This window comes from Antedon mediterranea, chromosome 4 (genome assembly GCF_964355755.1).
Source record: "Antedon mediterranea chromosome 4, ecAntMedi1.1, whole genome shotgun sequence".
NCBI classification, from domain to species: domain Eukaryota; kingdom Metazoa; phylum Echinodermata; class Crinoidea; order Comatulida; family Antedonidae; genus Antedon; species Antedon mediterranea.
In genome coordinates, this window is record NC_092673.1 from 27,959,685 (window position 1) to 27,981,042 (window position 21,358).

A 21,358-nucleotide genomic window follows, 5' to 3' on the forward strand; every position below is an offset into this window, starting at 1 on the left:
CTGAACCCTCAACTACTGAACCATCTACTACTGAACCCTCAACTACTGAACCATCTAATACAGAACCATCAACAACAGAACCCTCAACTACTGAGCCATCAACAACAGAGCCCTCAACTACGGAGCCATCAACTACAGAGCCCTCAACCACAGAGCCATCAACCACAGAACCATCTACTACTGAACCATCGACAACAGAGCCATCTACTACAGAGCCATCGACTACTGAACCCTCAACTACTGAACCATCTACTACTGAACCATCGACAACAGAGCCATCTACTACTGAACCATCGACAACAGAGCCATCTACTACAGAGCCATCGACTACTGAACTCTCAACTACTGATCCATCTACTACTGAACCATCAACTACTGAACCCTCAACTACTGAACCATCTAATACAGAACCATCAACAACAGAACCCTCAACTACTGAGCCATCAACAACAGAGCCCTCAACTACGGAGCCATCAACTACAGAGCCCTCAACCACAGAGCCATCAACCACAGAACCATCTACTACTGAACCATCGACAACAGAGCCATCTACTACAGAGCCATCGACTACTGAACCCTCAACTACTGAACCATCTACTACTGAACCATCGACAACAGAGCCATCTACTACTGAGCCATCAACAACAGAGCCCTCAACTACGGAGCCATCAACTACAGAGCCCTCAACCACAGAGCCATCAACCACAGAACCATCTACTACTGAACCATCGACAACAGAGCCATCTACTACAGAGCCATCGACTACTGAACCCTCAACTACTGAACCATCTACTACTAAACCATCGACAACAGAGCCATCTACTACTGAACCATCAACAACAGAGCCCTCAACTACTGAACCATCAACAACAGAGCCCCCAACTACTGAACCATCAACGACAGAGCCCTCAACTACTGAACCATCAACAACAGAGCCCTCAACTACTGAGCCATCAACTACAGAGCCATCTACTACTGAGCCATCAACAACAGAGCCATCTACTACTGAACCATCAACTACAGAGCCCTCAACTACTGAGCCATCTACTACTGAACCATCAACAACAGAGCCCTCAACTACTGAGCCATCAACAACAGAGCCCTCGACTACTGAGCCATCAACCACTGAGCCCTCAACTACTGAGCCCTCAACCACTGAGCCATCATCTACAGAGCCATCAACCACAGAGCCATCAACCACAGAACCATCTACCACTGAACCATCGACAACAGAGTCATCTACTACAGAGCCATCAACTACTGAACCCTCAACTACTGAACCATCTACTACTGAACCATCTACTACAGAACCATCAACGACAGAGCCTTCAACTACTGAACCATCTACTACTGAGCCATCAACTACTGAACCATCAACAACAGAGCCCTCCAGCACAGAGCTATCAACAACAGAGCAATCTACTACAGAGCCATCGACTACTGAACCCTCAACTACTGAACCATCTACTACTGAACCATCAACAACAGAGCCCTCAACTACTGAGCCATCAACAACAGAGCCCTCAACTACTGAGCCATCAACTACAGAGCCCTCAACCACAGAGCCATCGACTACTGAGCCATCGACTACTGAAATCTCAACTACTGAGCCATCAACTACAGATCCCTCAACTACTGAACCATCTACTACAGAACCATCAACGACAGAGCCCTCAACTACTGAACCATCTACTACTGAGCCATCAACTACTGAACCATCAACAACAGAGCCCTCCACCACAGAGCCATCAACAACAGAGCAATCTACTACAGAGCCATCGACTACTGAACCCTCAACTACTGAACCATCTACTACTGAACCATCAACAACAGAGCCCTCAACTACTGAGCCATCAACAACAGAGCCCTCAACTACTGAGCTATCAACTACAGAGCCCTCAACCACAGAGCCATCGACTACTGAGCCTTCAACTACAGAGCCCTCAACTACTGAGCCATCAACCACAGAACCATCAACCACAGAACCATCTACTACTGAACCATCGACAACAGAGCCATCTACTACAGAGCCATCGACTACTGAACTCTCAACTACTGATCCATCTACTACTGAACCATCAACTACTGAACCATCAACTACTGAACCGTCTACTACAGAACCATCAACAACAGAACCATCAACTACTGAGCCATCAACAACAGAGCCCTCAACTACGGAGCCATCAACTACAGAGCCCTCAACCACAGAGCCCTCAACCACAGAGCCATCTACTACTGAACCATCGACAACAGAGCCATCTACTACAGAGCCATCGACTACTGAACCCTCAACTACTGAACCATCTACTACTGAACCATCGACAACAGAGCCATCTACTACTGAAACATCAACAACAGAGCCCTCAACTACTGAACCATCAACAACAGAGCCCTCAACTACTGAACCATCAACTACTGAGCCATCTACTACTGAACCATCAACAACAGAGCCCTCAACTACTGAGCCATCAACAACAGAGCCCTCAACTACTGAGCCATCAACCACTGAGCCCTCAACTACTGAGCCCTCAACCACTGAGCCATCAACTACAGAGCCATCAACCACAGAGCCATCAACCACAGAACCATCTACTACTGCACCATCGACAACAGAGTCATCTACTACAGAGCCATCAACTACTGAACCCTCAACTACTGAACCATCTACTACTGAACCATCTACTACAGAACCATCAACGACAGAGCCCTCAACTACTGAACCATCTACTACTGAGCCATCAACTACTGAACCATCAACAACAGAGCCCTCCACCACAGAGCCATCAACAACAGAGCAATCTACTACAGAGCCATCGACTACTGAACCCTCAACTACTGAACCATCTACTACTGAACCATCAACAGAGCCCTCAACTACTGAGCCATCAACAACAGAGCCCTCAACTACTGAGCCATCAACTACAGAGCCCTCAACCACAGAGCCATCGACTACTGAGCCATCTACTACAGAGCCATCGACTACTGAACCCTCAACTACTGAACCATCTACTACTGAACCATCGACAACAGAGCCATCTACTACTGAACCATCAACAACAGAGCCCTCAACTGCTGAACCATCAACGACAGAGCCCTCAACTACTGAACCATCAACAACAGAGCCCTCAACTACTGAGCCATCAACAACAGAGCCATCTACTACTGAACCATCAACTACAGAGCCCTCAACTACTGAGCCATCTACTACTGAACCATCAACAACAGAGCCCTCAACTACTGAGCCATCAACAACAGAGCCCTCAACTACTGAGCCATCAACCACTGAGCCCTCAACTACTGAGCCCTCAACCACTGAGCCATCAACTACAGAGCCATCAACCACAAAGCCATCAACCACAGAACCATCAACCACAGAACCATCTACTACTGAACCATCGACAACAGAGTCATCTACTACAGAGCCATCAACCACAGAGCCATCAATCACAGAACCATCTACTACTGAACCATCGACAACAGAGTCATCTACTACAGAGCCATCAACTACTGAACCCTCAACTACTGAACCATCTACTACTGAACCATTTACTACAGAACCATCAACGACAGAGCCCTCAACTACTGAACCATCTACTACTGAGCCATCAACTACTGAACCATCAACGACAGAGCCCTCAACTACTGAACCATCAACAACAGAGCCCTCAACTACTGAGCCATCAACAACAGAGCCATCTACTACTGAACCATCAACTACAGAGCCCTCAACTACTGAGCCATCTACTACTGAACCATCAACAACAGAGCCCTCAACTACTGAGCCATCAACAACAGAGCCCTCAACTACTGAGCCATCAACCACTGAGCCCTCAACTACTGAGCCCTCAACCACTGAGCCATCAACTACAGAGCCATCAACCACAGAGCCATCAACCACAGAACCATCTACTACTGAACCATCGACAACAGAGTCATCTACTACAGAGCCATCAACTACTGAACCCTCAACTACTGAACCATCTACTACTGAACCATCTACTACAGAACCATCAACGACAGAGCCCTCAACTACTGAACCATCTACTACTGAGCCATCAACTACTGAGCCATCAACAACAGAGCCCTCCACCACAGAGCCATCAACAACAGAGCCATCGACTACTGAACCGTCAACTACTGAACCATCTACTACTGAACCATCAACAGAGCCCTCAACTACTGAGCCATCAACAACAGAGCCCTCAACTACTGAGCCCTCAACTACTGAGCCATCAACTACAGAGCCCTCAACCACAGAGCCATCGACTACTGAGCCATCGACTACTGAAATCTCAACTACTGAACCCTCAACTACTGAGCCATCAACTACAGATCCCTCAACTACTGAACCATCTACTACAGAACCATCAACGACAGAGCCCTCAACTACTGAACCATCTACTACTGAGCCATCAACTACTGAACCATCAACAACAGAGCCCTCCACCACAGAGCCATCAACAACAGAGCAATCTACTACAGAGCCATTGACTACTGAACCCTCAACTACTGAACCATCTACAACTGAACCATCGACAACAGAGCCCTCAACTACTGAGCCATCAACTACAGAGCCCTCAACCACAGAGCCATCGACTACTGAGCCTTCAACTACAGAGCCCTCAACTACTGAGCCATCAACCACAGAACCATCAACCACAGAACCATCTACTACTGAACCATCGACAACAGAGCCATCTACTACTGAACCCTCAACTACTGAACCATCTACTACTGAACCATCAACAACAGAGCCATCTACTACAGAACCATCAACAACAGAGCCCTCAAGTACTGAAGCATCAACAACAGAGCCCTCAACTACTGAACCATCAACGACAGAGCCCTCAACTACTGAACCATCAACAACAGAGCCATCAACTACTGAGCTATCAACTACTGAGCCATCAACCACAGAGCCATCTACTACTGAACCATCTACTACTGAACCATCAACAACAGAGCCATCTACTACTGAACCATCTACTACTGAACCATCAACAACAGAGCCCTCAACTACTGAGCCATCAACTACAGAGCCCTCAACCACAGAGCCATCTACTACTGAACCATCTACTACAGAACCATCAACAACAGAGCCCTTAACTACTGAGCCATCAACAACAGAGCCCTCAACTACTGAGCCATCAACTACAGAGCCCTCAACCACAGAGCCATCGACTACTGAGCCTTCAACTACAGAGCCCTCAACTACTGAGCCATCAACCACAGAACCATCAACTACTGAACCATCAACGACAGTGCCATCAACGACTGAACCCTCAACTACTGAACCCTCAACTACTGAGCCATCGACTACTGAACCCTCAACTACTGAACCATCTACTACTGAACCATCAACAACTGAGCCCTCAACTACTGAGCCCTCAACTACTGAACCATCGACAACAGAGCCATCTACTACAGAGCCTTCAACTACAGAGCCCTCAACTACTGAACCATCGACCACTGAACCATCGACTACAGAACCATCAACGACAGAGCCCTCAACTACTGAACCATCAACAACAGAGCCCTCAACTACTGAGCCATCAACTACAGAGCCCTCAACTACTGAGCCATTAACCACAGAGCCATCAACCACAGAACCATCAACCACAGAGCCATCTACTACTGAACCATCTACTACTGAACCATCAACAACAGAGCCCTCAACTACTGAGCCCTCAACTACTGAGCCATCAACTACAGAGCCCTCAACTACTGAGCCATCAACCACAGAGCCATCTACTACTGAACCATCAACAACAGAGCCCTCAACTACTGAGCCATCAACCACTGAGCCCTCAACTACTGAGCCATCAACCACAGAGCCCTCAACCACAGAGCCATCAACCACAGAACCATCTACTTCTGAACCATCGACAACAGAGCCATCTACTACAGAGCCATCGACTACTGAACCCTCCACTACTGAACCATCTACTACTGAACTATCTACTACTGAACCATCAACAACAGAGCCCTCAACTACTGAGCCATCAACTACAGAGCCCTCAACTACTGAGCCATCAACCACAGAACCATCAACGACAGAGCCCTCAACTGCTGAACCATCAACAACAGAGCCCTCAACTACTGAGCCATCAACTACAGAACCATCTACTACAGAACCATCTACTACTGAGCAATCAACCACAGAGCCATCTACTACTGAACCATCAACCACAGAGCCATCTACCACTGAACCATCTACTACTGAACCATCAACAACAGAGCCTTCAACTACTGAGCCATCAACAACAGAGCCCTCAACTACTGAGCCATCAACCACTGAGCCCTCAACTACTGAGCCATCAACTACAGAGCCCTCAACCACAGAGCCATCAACCACAGAACCATCTACTACTGAACCATCAACAACAAAGCCATCTACTACAGAGCCATCGGCTACTGAACCATCTACTACTGAACCATCGACAACAGAGCCATCTACTACAGAGCCCTCAACTACTGAGCCCTCAACTACTGAGCCATCAACCACAGAGCCATCTACTACAGAGCCATCGACTACTGAACCCTCAACTACTGAACCATCTACTACTGAACCATCAACAACAGAGCCCTCAACTACAAAGTCATCAACTACAGAGCCCTCAACCACAGAGCCATCGACTACTGAACCCTCAACTACTGAACCATCAACGACAGAACCATCTACTACAGAACCCTCTACTACTGAGCCATCGACGACAGAGCCCTCGACTACTGAGCCATCAACTACAGAGCCCTCAACTACTGAACCATCTACTACTGAACCATCAACTACAGAGTCGGGTAAGACACTTTTTCTCAATATATACATAAAATTTATTTTCTTGAATTTGTAAAATAAGTCGTGGTATATATGTATATATTAATTTATTGTATGTATTAAACCACAACTTATTTACAAAATTCAAGAAAATTTATTTAAATTCATTCATTATCTATATATAAATTATGGTTAATTCTGACATAGGCGAGCACAATGCAAAAACTTCGGTACAAATCTCCGCCTTGGATACCTACCTTATCTATCTGAGATGTACCGCGAAACGTAGATTTGATAACATTAGTGTTCACAGCGACGCTATTGTTCCATATTTCTATCTTAGGAAGATGTTATAAAGAGTTTTTAACACAATTTATGATTTCTACATTAGATTTTCATCTTAATTTCAATTCTTCCCGGTCAAAGTAATTTCCGGGTTTAAGATAAGTTCACCTTGCAACAACCTGGTTTCAAATATTTTCTCTCTTTTATACACAAGGGAGCAGTTAAAATAATAGATTTGACCCTAAAGGTGACTGGAAACAGGCACTTTCCATCAATCAATACAGTGTCCCTTTGGAAGACGAAAAAAAAATCAGATTAAAAGGACTGGAGCTTAAGTTGGCCATTAATCATAGCCATTTCAGTTTTTTGTTTATTTTAAAACATACCGCGCGTGTGTGAAGGTACAGTAGTTAAATAATAGGAATTATACTGCAAATTAATAAAGATCAAATTAAATATACGCCATAAAGAATCAGAATATATTGTGGGGAATAGTATTATAAAATTACATAGGGAGATTTGATGATAAGACATTTTTCGAGTGAAATCCCGATAGCTGAGTTTTATTGAGTAAGCTTGCAGGAATAACTGTAGGCTATCTTCCTGTGTCCCGTTAGGACCGAGATGTCTGCCCATGTTGCAAGCCGTAATGTCTTCTTTCTTGGGCCCACTCTGTCACGGCAGTTAGTTTCAAAAGATGATTAAATTAAATAATGTATTAATAATTATTAGGATGGTATTCATTTGAATAAACGCCTCCAATAAAACATCACTTTGAATAATAACCCCCCCCCCCCCCCCCCCCCCACCCCCAACCCAACTATCTAATAAACGTCCATCCACATATTTATAATAACACAATTATACTATTTGTAGTAGAATTCACCGCACTGTTATCTGCAATTTACCAAGCATTTGTTATTCTTTTTTACCACTTTTCATATCTATTAGAGGATTTCATTTGATTATAAATGTTACCATATTATTAAAACTAAAAAATTTAACATATATCCCTCGATAAGCACCTCCCTCAAATGACCTCCGCCTCCCCAAAGGGCCCTACCAAACAATAAAAACTATACTTTAAAATGTTATTAATCATCTAAAACACTGTGAAACAAAGTAGTTTAGTTTTACGAATGTCAAGCATTTTCAATAATGGTAACCGACAGAAAATGTATAAGGAGAACATTATCATTCCGAGAACCATCGTCTACACTTCCTAGAGGGGTAGCGAGCGAAGCGAGCTCACCCTCTAGTATAGTAAATTATATAATGAATGTTCAAGAGTTAAATGAGTAAAAATTTCATCAATTGAAATTGTCACTGTTATTTAAAGAGGGGTTTAATAATATATATAAAAACATTTTTAGTTGAAACAACTGAACCAACTACAGAGCCTTCTACTACTGAACCATCAACGACAGAGCCCTCAACTACTGAGCCCTCAACTACTGAGCTATCTACTACAGAGCCATCTACTACTGAGCCTTCTACTACAGAGCCTTCTACTACTGAGCCCTCAACTACTGAGCTATCTACTACTGAACCATCAACGACAGAGCCCTCAACTACTGAGCCATCAACTACTGAACCATCTACCACTGAACCATCAACGACAGAGCCCTCGACTACTGAACCATCAACGACAGAGCCCTCAACTACTGAACCATCTACTACAGAGCCATCTAATACTCAGCCATCAACTACTCAACCATCAACAACAATGGGTAAGAAACTTTTTTTTCGATATTTACATTTACATAAAATAAATTTTCTTGAATTTGTAAATATATGTTTGATGTATAATGAATGTTGATGAGTTGAATGGAGAACATATACTCATGAATTAAAATATTCAGTATTATTTAAAGAGACGTAATCGGGTTATATATGAAAGTCAATTTATAATAAAATATTTTTTTTATTAAAAGAATGCAAAACATTCATCCTTTGTTTTATCATACATCTTACCTTTCTAAAGTAAATTTTATTCTTCTATCTTGAACGTATTCCAATGTCCAGCGTTCAATCGTGATCTATGTACCAGTACCATTCACACTTAAGCTACGGAAACAATTGATAGATATCTATTAAATTGAAGTGAAATATTTAATATTTGAAATAAATAATATGATTGGTGATTACGGCCATAAGTTTGTAACTCACAGACTCTTACACAAAGTAATCCTTAACGTTTAAAAGTCAAGGTGTTAAGACACAGCGATCTACATACCTTGTGTTTAAAACACTCTGATAGTCATCATGTCTAAGCAGATAGAACTATGTATACATTCATGAAAAACGCATGAAAATTTAGAAATCCCTGTATAAAACATACATTTAATGTATATTTATTTCACTTCCAATCTGTTTTTTCCCGAGACATAAATCATGTTCACTCAATATCCTGCCTTTCACGAACCTGCAACTGACACGAACAAAAAAAACTATTTTAAAATGTTCTTCACTTTATACACATGGCCTTTAAACAAAACATACAGTAGTGACATACTGTGAATGTATCATGTGAACTCACATGTTGTGAAGAAATCATGTGAACTCACATATTGTGAAGAAATCATGTGAACTCACATGTTGTGAAGAAATCGTGTGCTCACTTGTATTATTATAGTGCTGTAAATTAAATAAAGATTAAGAAATATCATATAGTATCTATAATCAATGTGCAATACATTCCTTTTTCTATTTCTAATTATAATTTCTTTTTCTAATAATGACATTTATCGAGTTCCTCTAACCCTTACCTTATTTACACATTTTTAGTCGCGTGGAAGCGACTCTATAGTTCACTATGTCGGTCGGTCGGTCTGTCTGTCTGTCGGTCCGGTATCACTATGCGTTTTATCGCTTTCTGACCTTATCTTGATATCAGTTTAATCTAGCTAGGTCAATTTTTCACAGTATATTCCTTATGGCCAGGAATCAATGTGGTTATGTTTTTACGGTGGGCAATAAAAAAATTACGCGGTCTACGCACGATTTAACGAAATCACGTTTGTAATCATATCTTCACAACCATGAATCACAATTAAATAAAATTTGGTACTCATAAATTTCAGGGCATAAATCATCATATGGCAATACAATTACGTGCGTAGCGCATGTAACGTATGCGTACGCGCGCTTAAAATTTTCAAAATTTATTTTCGATGAAATAAGAGTACGTTTCAGGCAATTTTAAGCGTTTACAAAATTGCCATGAGTGCGCAGATTTTTGCGCGCGCATTGCGCGTTAAATGTTATTGCGCACTCTTTTTGCCCGATTTCAACATTTTTAAACATGTTCAGTAATTTCGATCAGTATAGTTCACTATGTCGGTCTGTCTGTCGGTCTGTCTGTCTGTCGGTCTGTTTGTCTGTCGGTCTGTTTGTCTGTCGGTCTGTTTGTCTGTCGGTCCGGTATCACTATGCATTGTAGCACGCGACTTAATGGCTGTTGGCCTTGTTTCTTACATATTCGCAACCAGAAATCGTAAATATACCATATTTAGGGAACATACACTTCATTGAATTGAACAAAATCCACAGCACTTGTAACATGCACGTACAAACGTTTGCCATTTGCAAAAATGAACACAATTGATTTTAAACTAAATTAGAGAAAGTTTAAGAGTATTTGAAAGATTGCCTACCCCATGCACTACGCAGGATACGTAGTACATAAGTTATGACAGCTTCAGTAATACGTGGATCTAGATTTCAAGATTTATTTTCACTTTCTACACACGACCGCGATTGTAACTCTGTGATTGGTCTTGTTGATCCTACTACATTACTACATGATCTCCAAATTTTCCAAAAAATATATCCCAATTAACAAAATCATGAATTAACAGTTATTCAAAAAATTAGTCAACAGGTGGAATGATCATCTTCTAATTTATCTTTTAAATGTTAAAAATAGGATACCATCGTTATTTGTATTTGTATTTTTTTTTTAAAGTGCCAACATATAAATAAAAAAAAATATATTGACATTGAATGAAACATATATTTCTAACTTGTTTTATATCAAATGATATTATTATTATTCATTTATTTGAATTTACATATATATAATTCAAACATCTTTAGTTCAAACTACTGAGCTATCAACAACTGAACCTTCTACTACTGAGACATCTATTACTGAGCCTTCAACTACAGAACAGTCAACAACAGAGTCCTCAACTACCGAACCATCTACTACAGAACCATCAACTACAGAACCATCTACTACCGAACCATCTACTACTGAGCCATCTACTACAGAACCATCGACTACAGAACCATCAACTACTGAACCATCAACTACAGAACAAGCTACTGCAGAACCATCAACTACTGAACCATCTACAGCTACAACTGTGCCATCAACTACAGAACCATCTACTACAGAACCATCTACTACAGAATCCTCAACTACAGAACCATCAACGACAGAAACCTCAACTACTGAGCCCTCAACTACTGAGCCCTCAACTACTGAGCCCTCAACTACAGAGCCCTCAACTAGTGTACCATCTACTACTGAACCATCTACTACTGAACCATCTACTACCGAACCAGCTACTACCGAACCAGCTACAACTGTGCAATCAACTACAGTACCATCTACTATTGAGCCTTCAACTACAGGACCATCTACTACTGAGCTCTCAACTACCCACCTCTCAACAACTGAGCCCTCGACTACTGAGCCCTCAACTACTGAGCTCTCAACAACTGAGCCCTCGACTACTGAACCATCTACTACAAAACTATCTTCTACAGAACCATCTACTACCGAACCAGCTACAACTGTACAATCAACTACAGAACCATCTACTACAGAATCCTCAACTACAGAACCCTCAACTACAGAGCCATCTACGACAGAGCCATCTACTACAGAGCCCTCAACTACCGAACCATCTACTACAGAACTATCAACTACAGAAGCATCTACTACAGAACCATCTACTACTGAACCAGCTACAACTGTGCAATCAACTACAGTATCATCTACTACAGAACCATCTACTACAGAACTGTCAACTACTGAACCATCTACAACTGTGCAATCAACTACAGAACAATCTACTACAGAACTGTCAACTACAGAACCGTCAACTACTGAGCCATCTACTACAGAACCATCTACTACAGAACCATCAACTACTGAACCATCTACAACTGTTCAATCAACTACAGAACCATCTACTACAGAACCATCTACTACAGAACTGTCAACTACAGAACCATCAACTACCGAACCATCAACTACCGAACCATCTACTACCGAACCAGCTACAACTGTGCAATTAACTACAGAACCCTCAACTACAGAGCCATCTACTACAGAACCATCAACTACAGAACCATCAACGACCGAACCATCAACAACCGAACCATCAACGACAGAAACCTCAACTACAGAGCCCTCAACTACAGAGCCCTCAACTACAGAGCCCTCAACTACCGAACCATCTACTACTGAGCCCTCAACTACAGGACCATCTACTACTGAGCCCTCAACTACTGAGCTCTCAACAACTCAGCCCTCGACTACTGAACCATTGACTACTGAACCATCTACTACAGAACCATCTACAACTGAACCATCTACAACTGTGCAATCAACAACAGAACCATCTACTACAGAACCATCTACTACAGAACCCTCAACTACAGAACGCTCAACTACAGAGCCCTCAACTACTGAGCTCTCAACTACTGAACCCTCTACTACAGAACCATCTACTACAGAACCATCTACTACCGAACCATCAACTACAGAACCGTCAACTACAGAACCATCAACTACAGAACCGTCAACTACAGAACCTTCAACAACCGAACCATCTACTACAGAACCATCTACTACAGAACTGTCTACTACCGAACCATCTACTACTGAGCCCTCAACTACTGAGCTCTCAACTACCGAGCTCTCAACAACTGAGCCCTCGACTACTGAACCAATGACTACTGAACCATCTACTACAGAACCATCTACAACAGAACCATCTACCACTGAACCATCTACAACTGTGCAATCAACAACAGAACCATCTACTACAGAACCATATACTACAGAACCCTCAACTACAGAACCATCAACGACAGAGCCCTCAACTACTGAGCTCTCAACTACTGAACCCTCTACTACAGAATCATCTACTACCGAATCATCAACTACAGAACCGTTAACTACAGAACCATCAACTACAGAACCGTCAACTACAGAACTGTCAACTACAGAACCTTCAACAACCGAACCATCTACTACAGAACCATCTACTACAGAACTGTCTACTACAGAACTGTCTACTACCAAACCAGCTACAACTGTGCAATCAACTACAGAACCATCTACTACAGAAACCTCAACCACTGAGCCCTCAACTACTGAACCCTCAACTACAGAGCCCTCAATTACTGAACCATCTACTACTGAGCCCTCAACTACAGGACCATCTACTACTGAGCCCTCAACTACTGAGCTCTCAACTACCGAGCTCTCAACAACTGAGCCCTCGACTACTGAACCAATGACTACTGAACCATCTACTACAGAACCATCTACAACAGAACCATCTACAACAGAACCATCTACAACTGTGCAATCAACAACAGAACCATCTACTACAGAACCATCTACTACAGAACCCTCAACTACAGAACCATCAACGACAGAGCCCTCAACTACTGAGCTCTCAACTACTGAACCCTCTACTACAGAATCATCTACTACAGAATCATCTACTACAGAACCATCTACTACAGAACCATCTACTACAGAACCATCTACAACTGTGCAATCAACTACAGAACCATCCACTAGAGAACCGTCAACTACAGAACCATCAACTACAGAACCGTCAACTACAGAACCATCAACTACCGAACCATCTACAACTGAACAAGCTACAACTGAATCAGCTACAGCTGAACCATCTACTACCGAACCATCGACTACCGAACCATCGACTACCGAACCATCGACAACACAACCATCGACAACACAACCATCGACTACAGAACCATCGACTACAGAACCATCGACTACAGAACCATCGACTACAGAACCATTGACTACAGAACCATCTACTACAGAACCATCTACTACAGAACCATCAACAACCGAACCATCTACTACAGAACCATCTACTACAGAACCCTCAACTACAGAACAATCAACGACAGAGCCCTCAACTACTGAGCCCTCAACTACTGAGCCCTCAACTACTGAACCCTCTACTACAGAACCATCAACTACAGAATCATCTACTACCGAATCATCTACTACAGAACCATCAACTACAGAACCATCAACTACAGAACCATCTACTACAGAACCATCTACTACAGAACCGTCTACTACAGAACCGTCAACTACAGAACCGTCAACTACAGAACCGTCAACTACAGAACCAGCTACAACTGAACCATCAACTACCGAACCATCTACTACCGAACCATCAACTACCGAACCATCAACAACACAACCATCGACTACAGAACCATCAACTACAGAACCATCTACGACAGAACCATCTACGACAGAACCATCAACAACACAACCATTGACTACCGAACCATCAACTACAGAACCATCTACTACAGAACCATCTACTACAGAACCATCTACTACAGAACCATCAACTACAGAACCATCTACTACACAACCATCGACTACACAACCATCGACTACACAACCATCAACCGAAACATCTACTACCGAACCATCAACTACAGAACCATCTACTACAGAACCATCTACTACAGAACCATCGACTACAGAACCATCTACAACTGAACCATCGACTACAGAACCAGCAACTACTGAACCAGCAACTACTGAACCATCTACAACTGAACCAGCTACAACTGAACCATCAACTACCGAACCATCTACTACCAAACCATCGACTACCGAACCATCGACTACCGAACCATCGACAACACAACCATCGACAACACAACCATCGACAACACAACCATCTACTACAGAACCATCGACTACAGAACCATCAACTACAGAACCATCAACTACAGAACCATCAACTACAGAACCATCAACTACTGAACCATCTACAACTGTGCAATCAACTACAGAACCATCTACTACAGAACCATCTACTACAGAACCATCTACTACAGAACCATCAACTACAGAACCATCGACTACAGAACCATCGACTACACAACCGTCTACTACAGAACCGTCTACTACAGAACCGTCAACTACAGAACCGTCAACTACAGAACCGTCAACTACAGAACCATCAACTACAGAACCATCTACTACAGAACCAGCTACAACTGAACCATCAACTACTGAACCATCTACTACCGAACCATCGACTACCAAACCATCGACTACCGTACCATCGACTACCGTACCATCGACTACCGAACCATCGACAACACAACCATCGACAACACAACCATCGACTACAGAACCTTCGACTACAGAACCATCTACTACAGAACCATCAACAACACAACCATCGACTACCGAACCATCGACTACCGAACCATCAACTACAGAACCATCAACTACAGAACCATCTACTACAGAACCATCTACTACCGAACCATCTACTACCGAACCATCGACTACAGAACCATCGACTACAGAACCATCGACTACAGAACCATCGACTACAGAACCATCGACTACAGAACCATCGACTACAGAACCATCGACTACAGAACCATCGACTACAGAACCATCTACTACAGAACCATCTACTACAGAACCATCAACAACACAACCATCAACAACACAGCCATCGACTACAGAACCATCTACTACCGAACCATCTACTACAGAACCATCTACTACAGAACCAGCTACAACTGAACCAGCTACAACTGAACCATCAACTACTGAACCATCAACTACTGAACCAGCTACTACTGAAACAGCTACAACTGAACCATCCACTACTGAACCATCAACTACTGAACCAGCTACAACTAAACCATCAACTACTGAACCATCTACAACTGAACCACCTACAACTGAACCATCAACCACTGAACCAGCTACAATTGAACCATCAACTACTGAAGCAGCTTCAACTGAACCATCTACAACTGAACCATCAACTACTGAACCATCAACTACTGAACCAGCTACAACTGAACCATCAACTACTGAACCATCTACAACTGAACCAGCTACAACTGAATCAGCTACAACTGAACCATTAACTACTGAACCAGCTACAACTGAACCAGCTACAACTGAACCAGCTACAACTGAACCATCGACAACCGAACCATCGACAACCGAACCATCGACAACCGAACCATCGACAACAGAACCATCGACAACAGAACCATCGACTACTGAACCATCGACTACTGAACGATCAACTACAGAACCATCTACAACTGAACCAGCTACAACTGAACTAGCTACAACTGAACCATCAACTACTGAACCAGCTACTACTGAAACAGCTACAACTGAACCATCTACTACTGAACCATCAACTACTGAACCAGCTACAACTAAACCATCAACTACTGAACCATCTACAACTGAACCACCTACAACTGAACCATCTACAACTGAACCATCAACCACTGAACCATCTACAACTGAACCATCAACCACTGAACCAGCTACAACTGAACCATCAACTACTGAAACAGCTTCAACTGAACCATCTACAACTGAACCATCAACTACTGAACCAGCTACAACTAAACCATCAACTACTGAACCAGCTACAACTGAACCACCTACAACTGAACCAGCTACAACTGAATCAGCTACAACTGAACCATTAACTACTGAACCAGCTACAACTGAACCATCGACTACCGAACCATCGACTACCGAACCATCGACTACCGAACCATCGACTACCGAACCATCGACTACCGAACCATCGACAACCGAACCATCGACAACCGAACCATCGACAACCGAACCATCGACTACCGAACCATCGACTACCGAACCATCGACTACTGAACGATCGACTACTGAACCAGCTACAACTGAACCAGCTACTACTGTACCAGCTACAACTGTACCAGCTACATCTAAACCAGCTATCACTACTGATTCAGGTAATCGACTTCTTAACAATAATCATGCAATGGAGTTTTCTTAATTTTGTAAACTAGACATTATTTGTTCTCATTTAATAATATATAACGTCTAAATCTACAACTGAGCGTCAACTACAGAGCCATCCACTACAGAGCTGTTAAACTACTGAGCGTTCTACTACTGAGTTGATTTATTGACAATATTTACTGAATTGTGTTTTCATTACATTGTTCTATGTTGTTTTACTTGAAACCTTTCGTTACATGACGGTATAAAATTACTTTTTATAAAATTAATTTTATACCTCCATGCTATTTTTTCTTTCATTAATTTGTTTTAAGAGGTATCAATTCATTAGAGTTAACAAATATATTTGAAATATTATTTTTGAAGTGTTAACCACAGTACCTGTGACTACGGAAGCATCAACTACTTAATGTTGTATTGCTATGTTGTATTGTAACTGAACCAATAGTAGAGCCATTTTACTCCAAAGTACTAAGTCGTGCCCATTTCAGAACCATCACAAACACTGTCGATGAGGGAAGATTCTAACCATTTACTACAAAGGCATGCCAAACCTAAACAACTGAACCATGTGCTACTAAACCAATCTGCTACCGAACTCAACTATCAAAGAACCACCAAACCATCAAACATGGTATCATATATTACCAAACCACCCAAACCTATTTAACTACCGTGTCTTCAACATCAGCAAAAGCTATTTGTACAATTTATATGCAATTTCATATCTCATATATAAGATACAATTTGTTTGTTTTTTTCATCCAATTTAGCTATAGCGATTTTTATATTTGTCTTTATATTTATTCTTTAGAGTTTTTAATTTCATAGTCATTCTTTGAAGGAATCTAGAACTTTTTTAAATATCATATTCTGTTTTTTTATGTACAGTTATTGATAATAGGTCCACGTGTCTTAACACGTTTCAAGCATGCCCTGGAACAACTAATTGTATACCTGAAGATGCTTTCTGTGACAGGGTTCAAGACTGTGTTGATTATTTAGATGAAAATGAAGCTGCATGTGGTAAGTTGTTTATGGTCTTTTGCATTAATTTTGTGGTTTTATATTGCAAAACAAAATAATGAAAACAAAAATAGTTGGACTACAAAAAAACATTTGCTGAAGTTTTTTTTTCTTCTTCTTAGGTCCTTGCAATACAACTGAACTTCGATGTGATAATGCTTTGTGTATAGATAAAAGTCTCTTCTGTGATGACAATATTAATGATTGTCCTGATAACTATGATGAGACCGCCACAATTTGCGATGGTAAGAGGATTTTAAGAGCATGTGGTGTTTCACTTTAATGTCCTATATAATACTTTAAATAATGAAATTGATAAAGTATAAAGTAATAAATACATTCACTGGACAGTGTCCCCTTTAATAGGATTGTCCCAAAGGAGTGATTCAACTGTTAATATCAGTCTTATAATATATATTAATAGACAATATTTAAGTATGAACCAGGTCATGTAGGCAAAGGTTTTCGATGCAAAGCAGAGCAGACTACAATTAAATATCAAAGACGCTAGTTATAACTTGGACATTTTAATCCATCTACAGGCTGTTTCATGAGGAGTACCACAAACAGTATAATAATAATAATAATAGTAATAATAATAATTTCTTCAATTTGTCGGCCAATCAGTATATAACATGTTTAATAACTTCATTACAATAGGAAGCTGTGCTGCACCTCAAACACTAGCGTTTGGTAATCTGCTGAGCCCATCGGTTCAACGCTCTCGGTACCTTGAGAACCAGGTGTTCATTTACGAGTGCTATAGTGGGCGTACTTTAGAAGGAAACAGCACTCTTATATGTCAAGATGGAACTATACAGGGAATATTCCCAAGCTGTTTATGTAGGTTATAAAGTCAATGTACGGCATTTCAGTTTTATTCAATAACAATATTGCAGCCAAGCGCTGAATTAGATGATTATTACAAATATAAACAATTAAATTGTAAATACATTAAAAAGATGAGTGATAAAGTTCATGTACACATCACTGAATTGTTAGCAAATAAGGAATTAACTATAATTATTTGTTTTAAATTTATTTCAATTTGTATTTATTTCCATAATACATAATTTTCATAAAAAAATAAGCTTTTTTCACTACAGTAATTCTCATTAAAAGGTGCGTATGGTAAATTCTTCCCGGTCAAAGTAATTAAAATAATAGATTTGACCCTAAAGGTGACTGGAAACAGGCACTTTCCATCAATCAATACAGTGTCCCTTTGGAAGACGAAAAAAAAATCAGATAGTAGGACTGGAGCTTAAGTTGGCCATTAGTCATAGCCATTTCAGTTTTTTGTTTATTTTAAAACATACCGCGCGCGTATGTGAAGGTACAGTAGTTAAATAATAGAAATTATACTGCAAATTAATAAAGATCAAATTAAATATACGCCATAAAGAATCAGAATATATTGTGGGGAATAGTATTATAAAATTACATAGGGAGATTTGATAAGACATTTTTCGAGTGAAATCCCGATAGCTGAGTTTTATTGAGTAAGCTTGCAGGAATAACTGTAGGCTATCTTCCTGTGTCCCGTTAGGACCGAGATGTCTGCCCATGTCTTCTTTCTTGGGCCCACTCTGTCACGGCAGTTAGTTTCAAAAGATGATTAAATTAAATAATGTATTAATAATTATTAGGATGGTATTCATTTGAATAAACGCCTCTCCAATAAAACATCACTTTGAATAATAACCCCTAATAACCCAAGCATTTGTTATTCTTTTTTACCACTTTTCATATCTATTAGAGGATTTCATTTGATTATAAATGTTACCATATTATTAAAACTAAAAAATTTAACATATATCCCTCGAATATTCACCTCCCTCAAATGACCTCCGCCTCCCCAAAGGGCCCTACCAAACAATAAAAACTATACTTTCAAATGTTATTAATCATCTAAAACACTGTGAAACAAAGTAGTTTAGTTTTACGAATGTCAAGCATTTTCAATAATGGTAACCGACAGAAAACGTACAAGGAGAACATTATCATTCTAAGAACCATCGTCTACACTTCCTAGAGGGGGAGCGAGCGAAGCGAGCTCAACACCCTCTAGTATTTACAATTTCTAGTAAAATTAAGACTTGGAATGTACATTTAAACAAAATGGCCTGTAGAGAAGCGAAATCTGATTTTAACAGTATATTAATCTTATTTTGGAATTTATTCTTTTTAAAAATTAGTGAATTGTGACAAGCCAGCTGATTTTGAGAATGGTGAATGGGTTGCACAAAGTGTAATTATTGCTAATGGTGATTTTATTGAAGCTGTATGTGGTACTGGATATATGCTTGATCCACCCACCCCAACAGAGGTTCAATGTCTGTCTGGAATATTTTCCCCTGCTGCTACAAAACGTTGCCAAGGTACGTGATTTTTCTGTTTTTCTTTCAGCGCTTTGTCACAATCTTTTGATTGTAAAAGCGCTTTATAAATCGAACAACATTAACATTAACATACTGTATCTATATCCTGCTTTATGAAAGTTCTACAAATCTTTATAGTAGTATAGGCTACATTAATTGGATAAATTGGATTGTGCACCCTCTCACAGGCAGCTGATAGGCAGTATGCAACACCTGATCCTGACAAATACGAATACACAAATCATTTTATTTAAATTTTTTAAATCATAAAATGAAGTTTAACAATCATAAAATAACAAACAGAAGCAAAAAGTAGATTACATACACAAACACTAATGAATTAAAGCAATACTTAATCGTTTAAGCAGAATTAATTAGGTAGAAAAATAAGATTTTATGTTATAATAAGAGAATTTTTTATATACAATTATTAAGATATTTACAAATTTAAGCCTAAAAAAGACCTAAATTGCAAAATTTTGAATCTTGTATTCTTACGACTTTCATTATCTAGGGCAGATGATTTAGGATACAGGTACAGGTACAGTAAATATAGATAACTATGTACAGAAGTATTACATGTTTATTCTATTTACCCTAATTTTAAAATATTGGTATTTTTTTTTTAGATGTCAATGAGTGCCTTGCTGATACGTTCACATGTCCAGATCAATCTACATGCTCAAATACAGTTGGCAGCTACATTTGCAACTGTAACACTGGTTACATACTAAATGTAACCAGTGAAATTTGTGAAGGTACTAAAATATAGATACAAATAATACTATACAAATAATGAATGTT

At 40.5% G+C, this 21,358-nt stretch overlaps 2 protein-coding genes across 2 annotated transcripts in view; both read left to right on the forward strand.

Moving 5' to 3' along the window:
- Positions 1–8,680: 8,680 nt before the first annotated feature.
- LOC140047120 (uncharacterized) overlaps positions 8,681–21,358 on the forward strand; it is a 52,484-nt gene continuing 39,806 nt past the window's right edge. Inside the window, exons 1-6 of the mRNA XM_072091952.1 lie at positions 8,681–8,790; positions 18,039–18,173; positions 18,296–18,418; positions 18,834–19,016; positions 20,372–20,554; positions 21,184–21,312. Of these exons, the coding sequence (XP_071948053.1) occupies positions 8,787–8,790; positions 18,039–18,173; positions 18,296–18,418; positions 18,834–19,016; positions 20,372–20,554; positions 21,184–21,312 (757 nt within the window). The 5' untranslated portion in view covers positions 8,681–8,786. The remainder of the gene's footprint in view (positions 8,791–18,038; positions 18,174–18,295; positions 18,419–18,833; positions 19,017–20,371; positions 20,555–21,183; positions 21,313–21,358) is intronic.
- LOC140046613 (uncharacterized) lies at positions 10,752–17,181 on the forward strand. Its single transcript, XM_072091307.1, has 2 exons — positions 10,752–10,821; positions 11,633–17,181. Exons 1-2 carry the CDS (start codon positions 10,752–10,754, stop codon positions 17,179–17,181), a joined length of 5,619 nt encoding a protein of 1,872 aa, XP_071947408.1.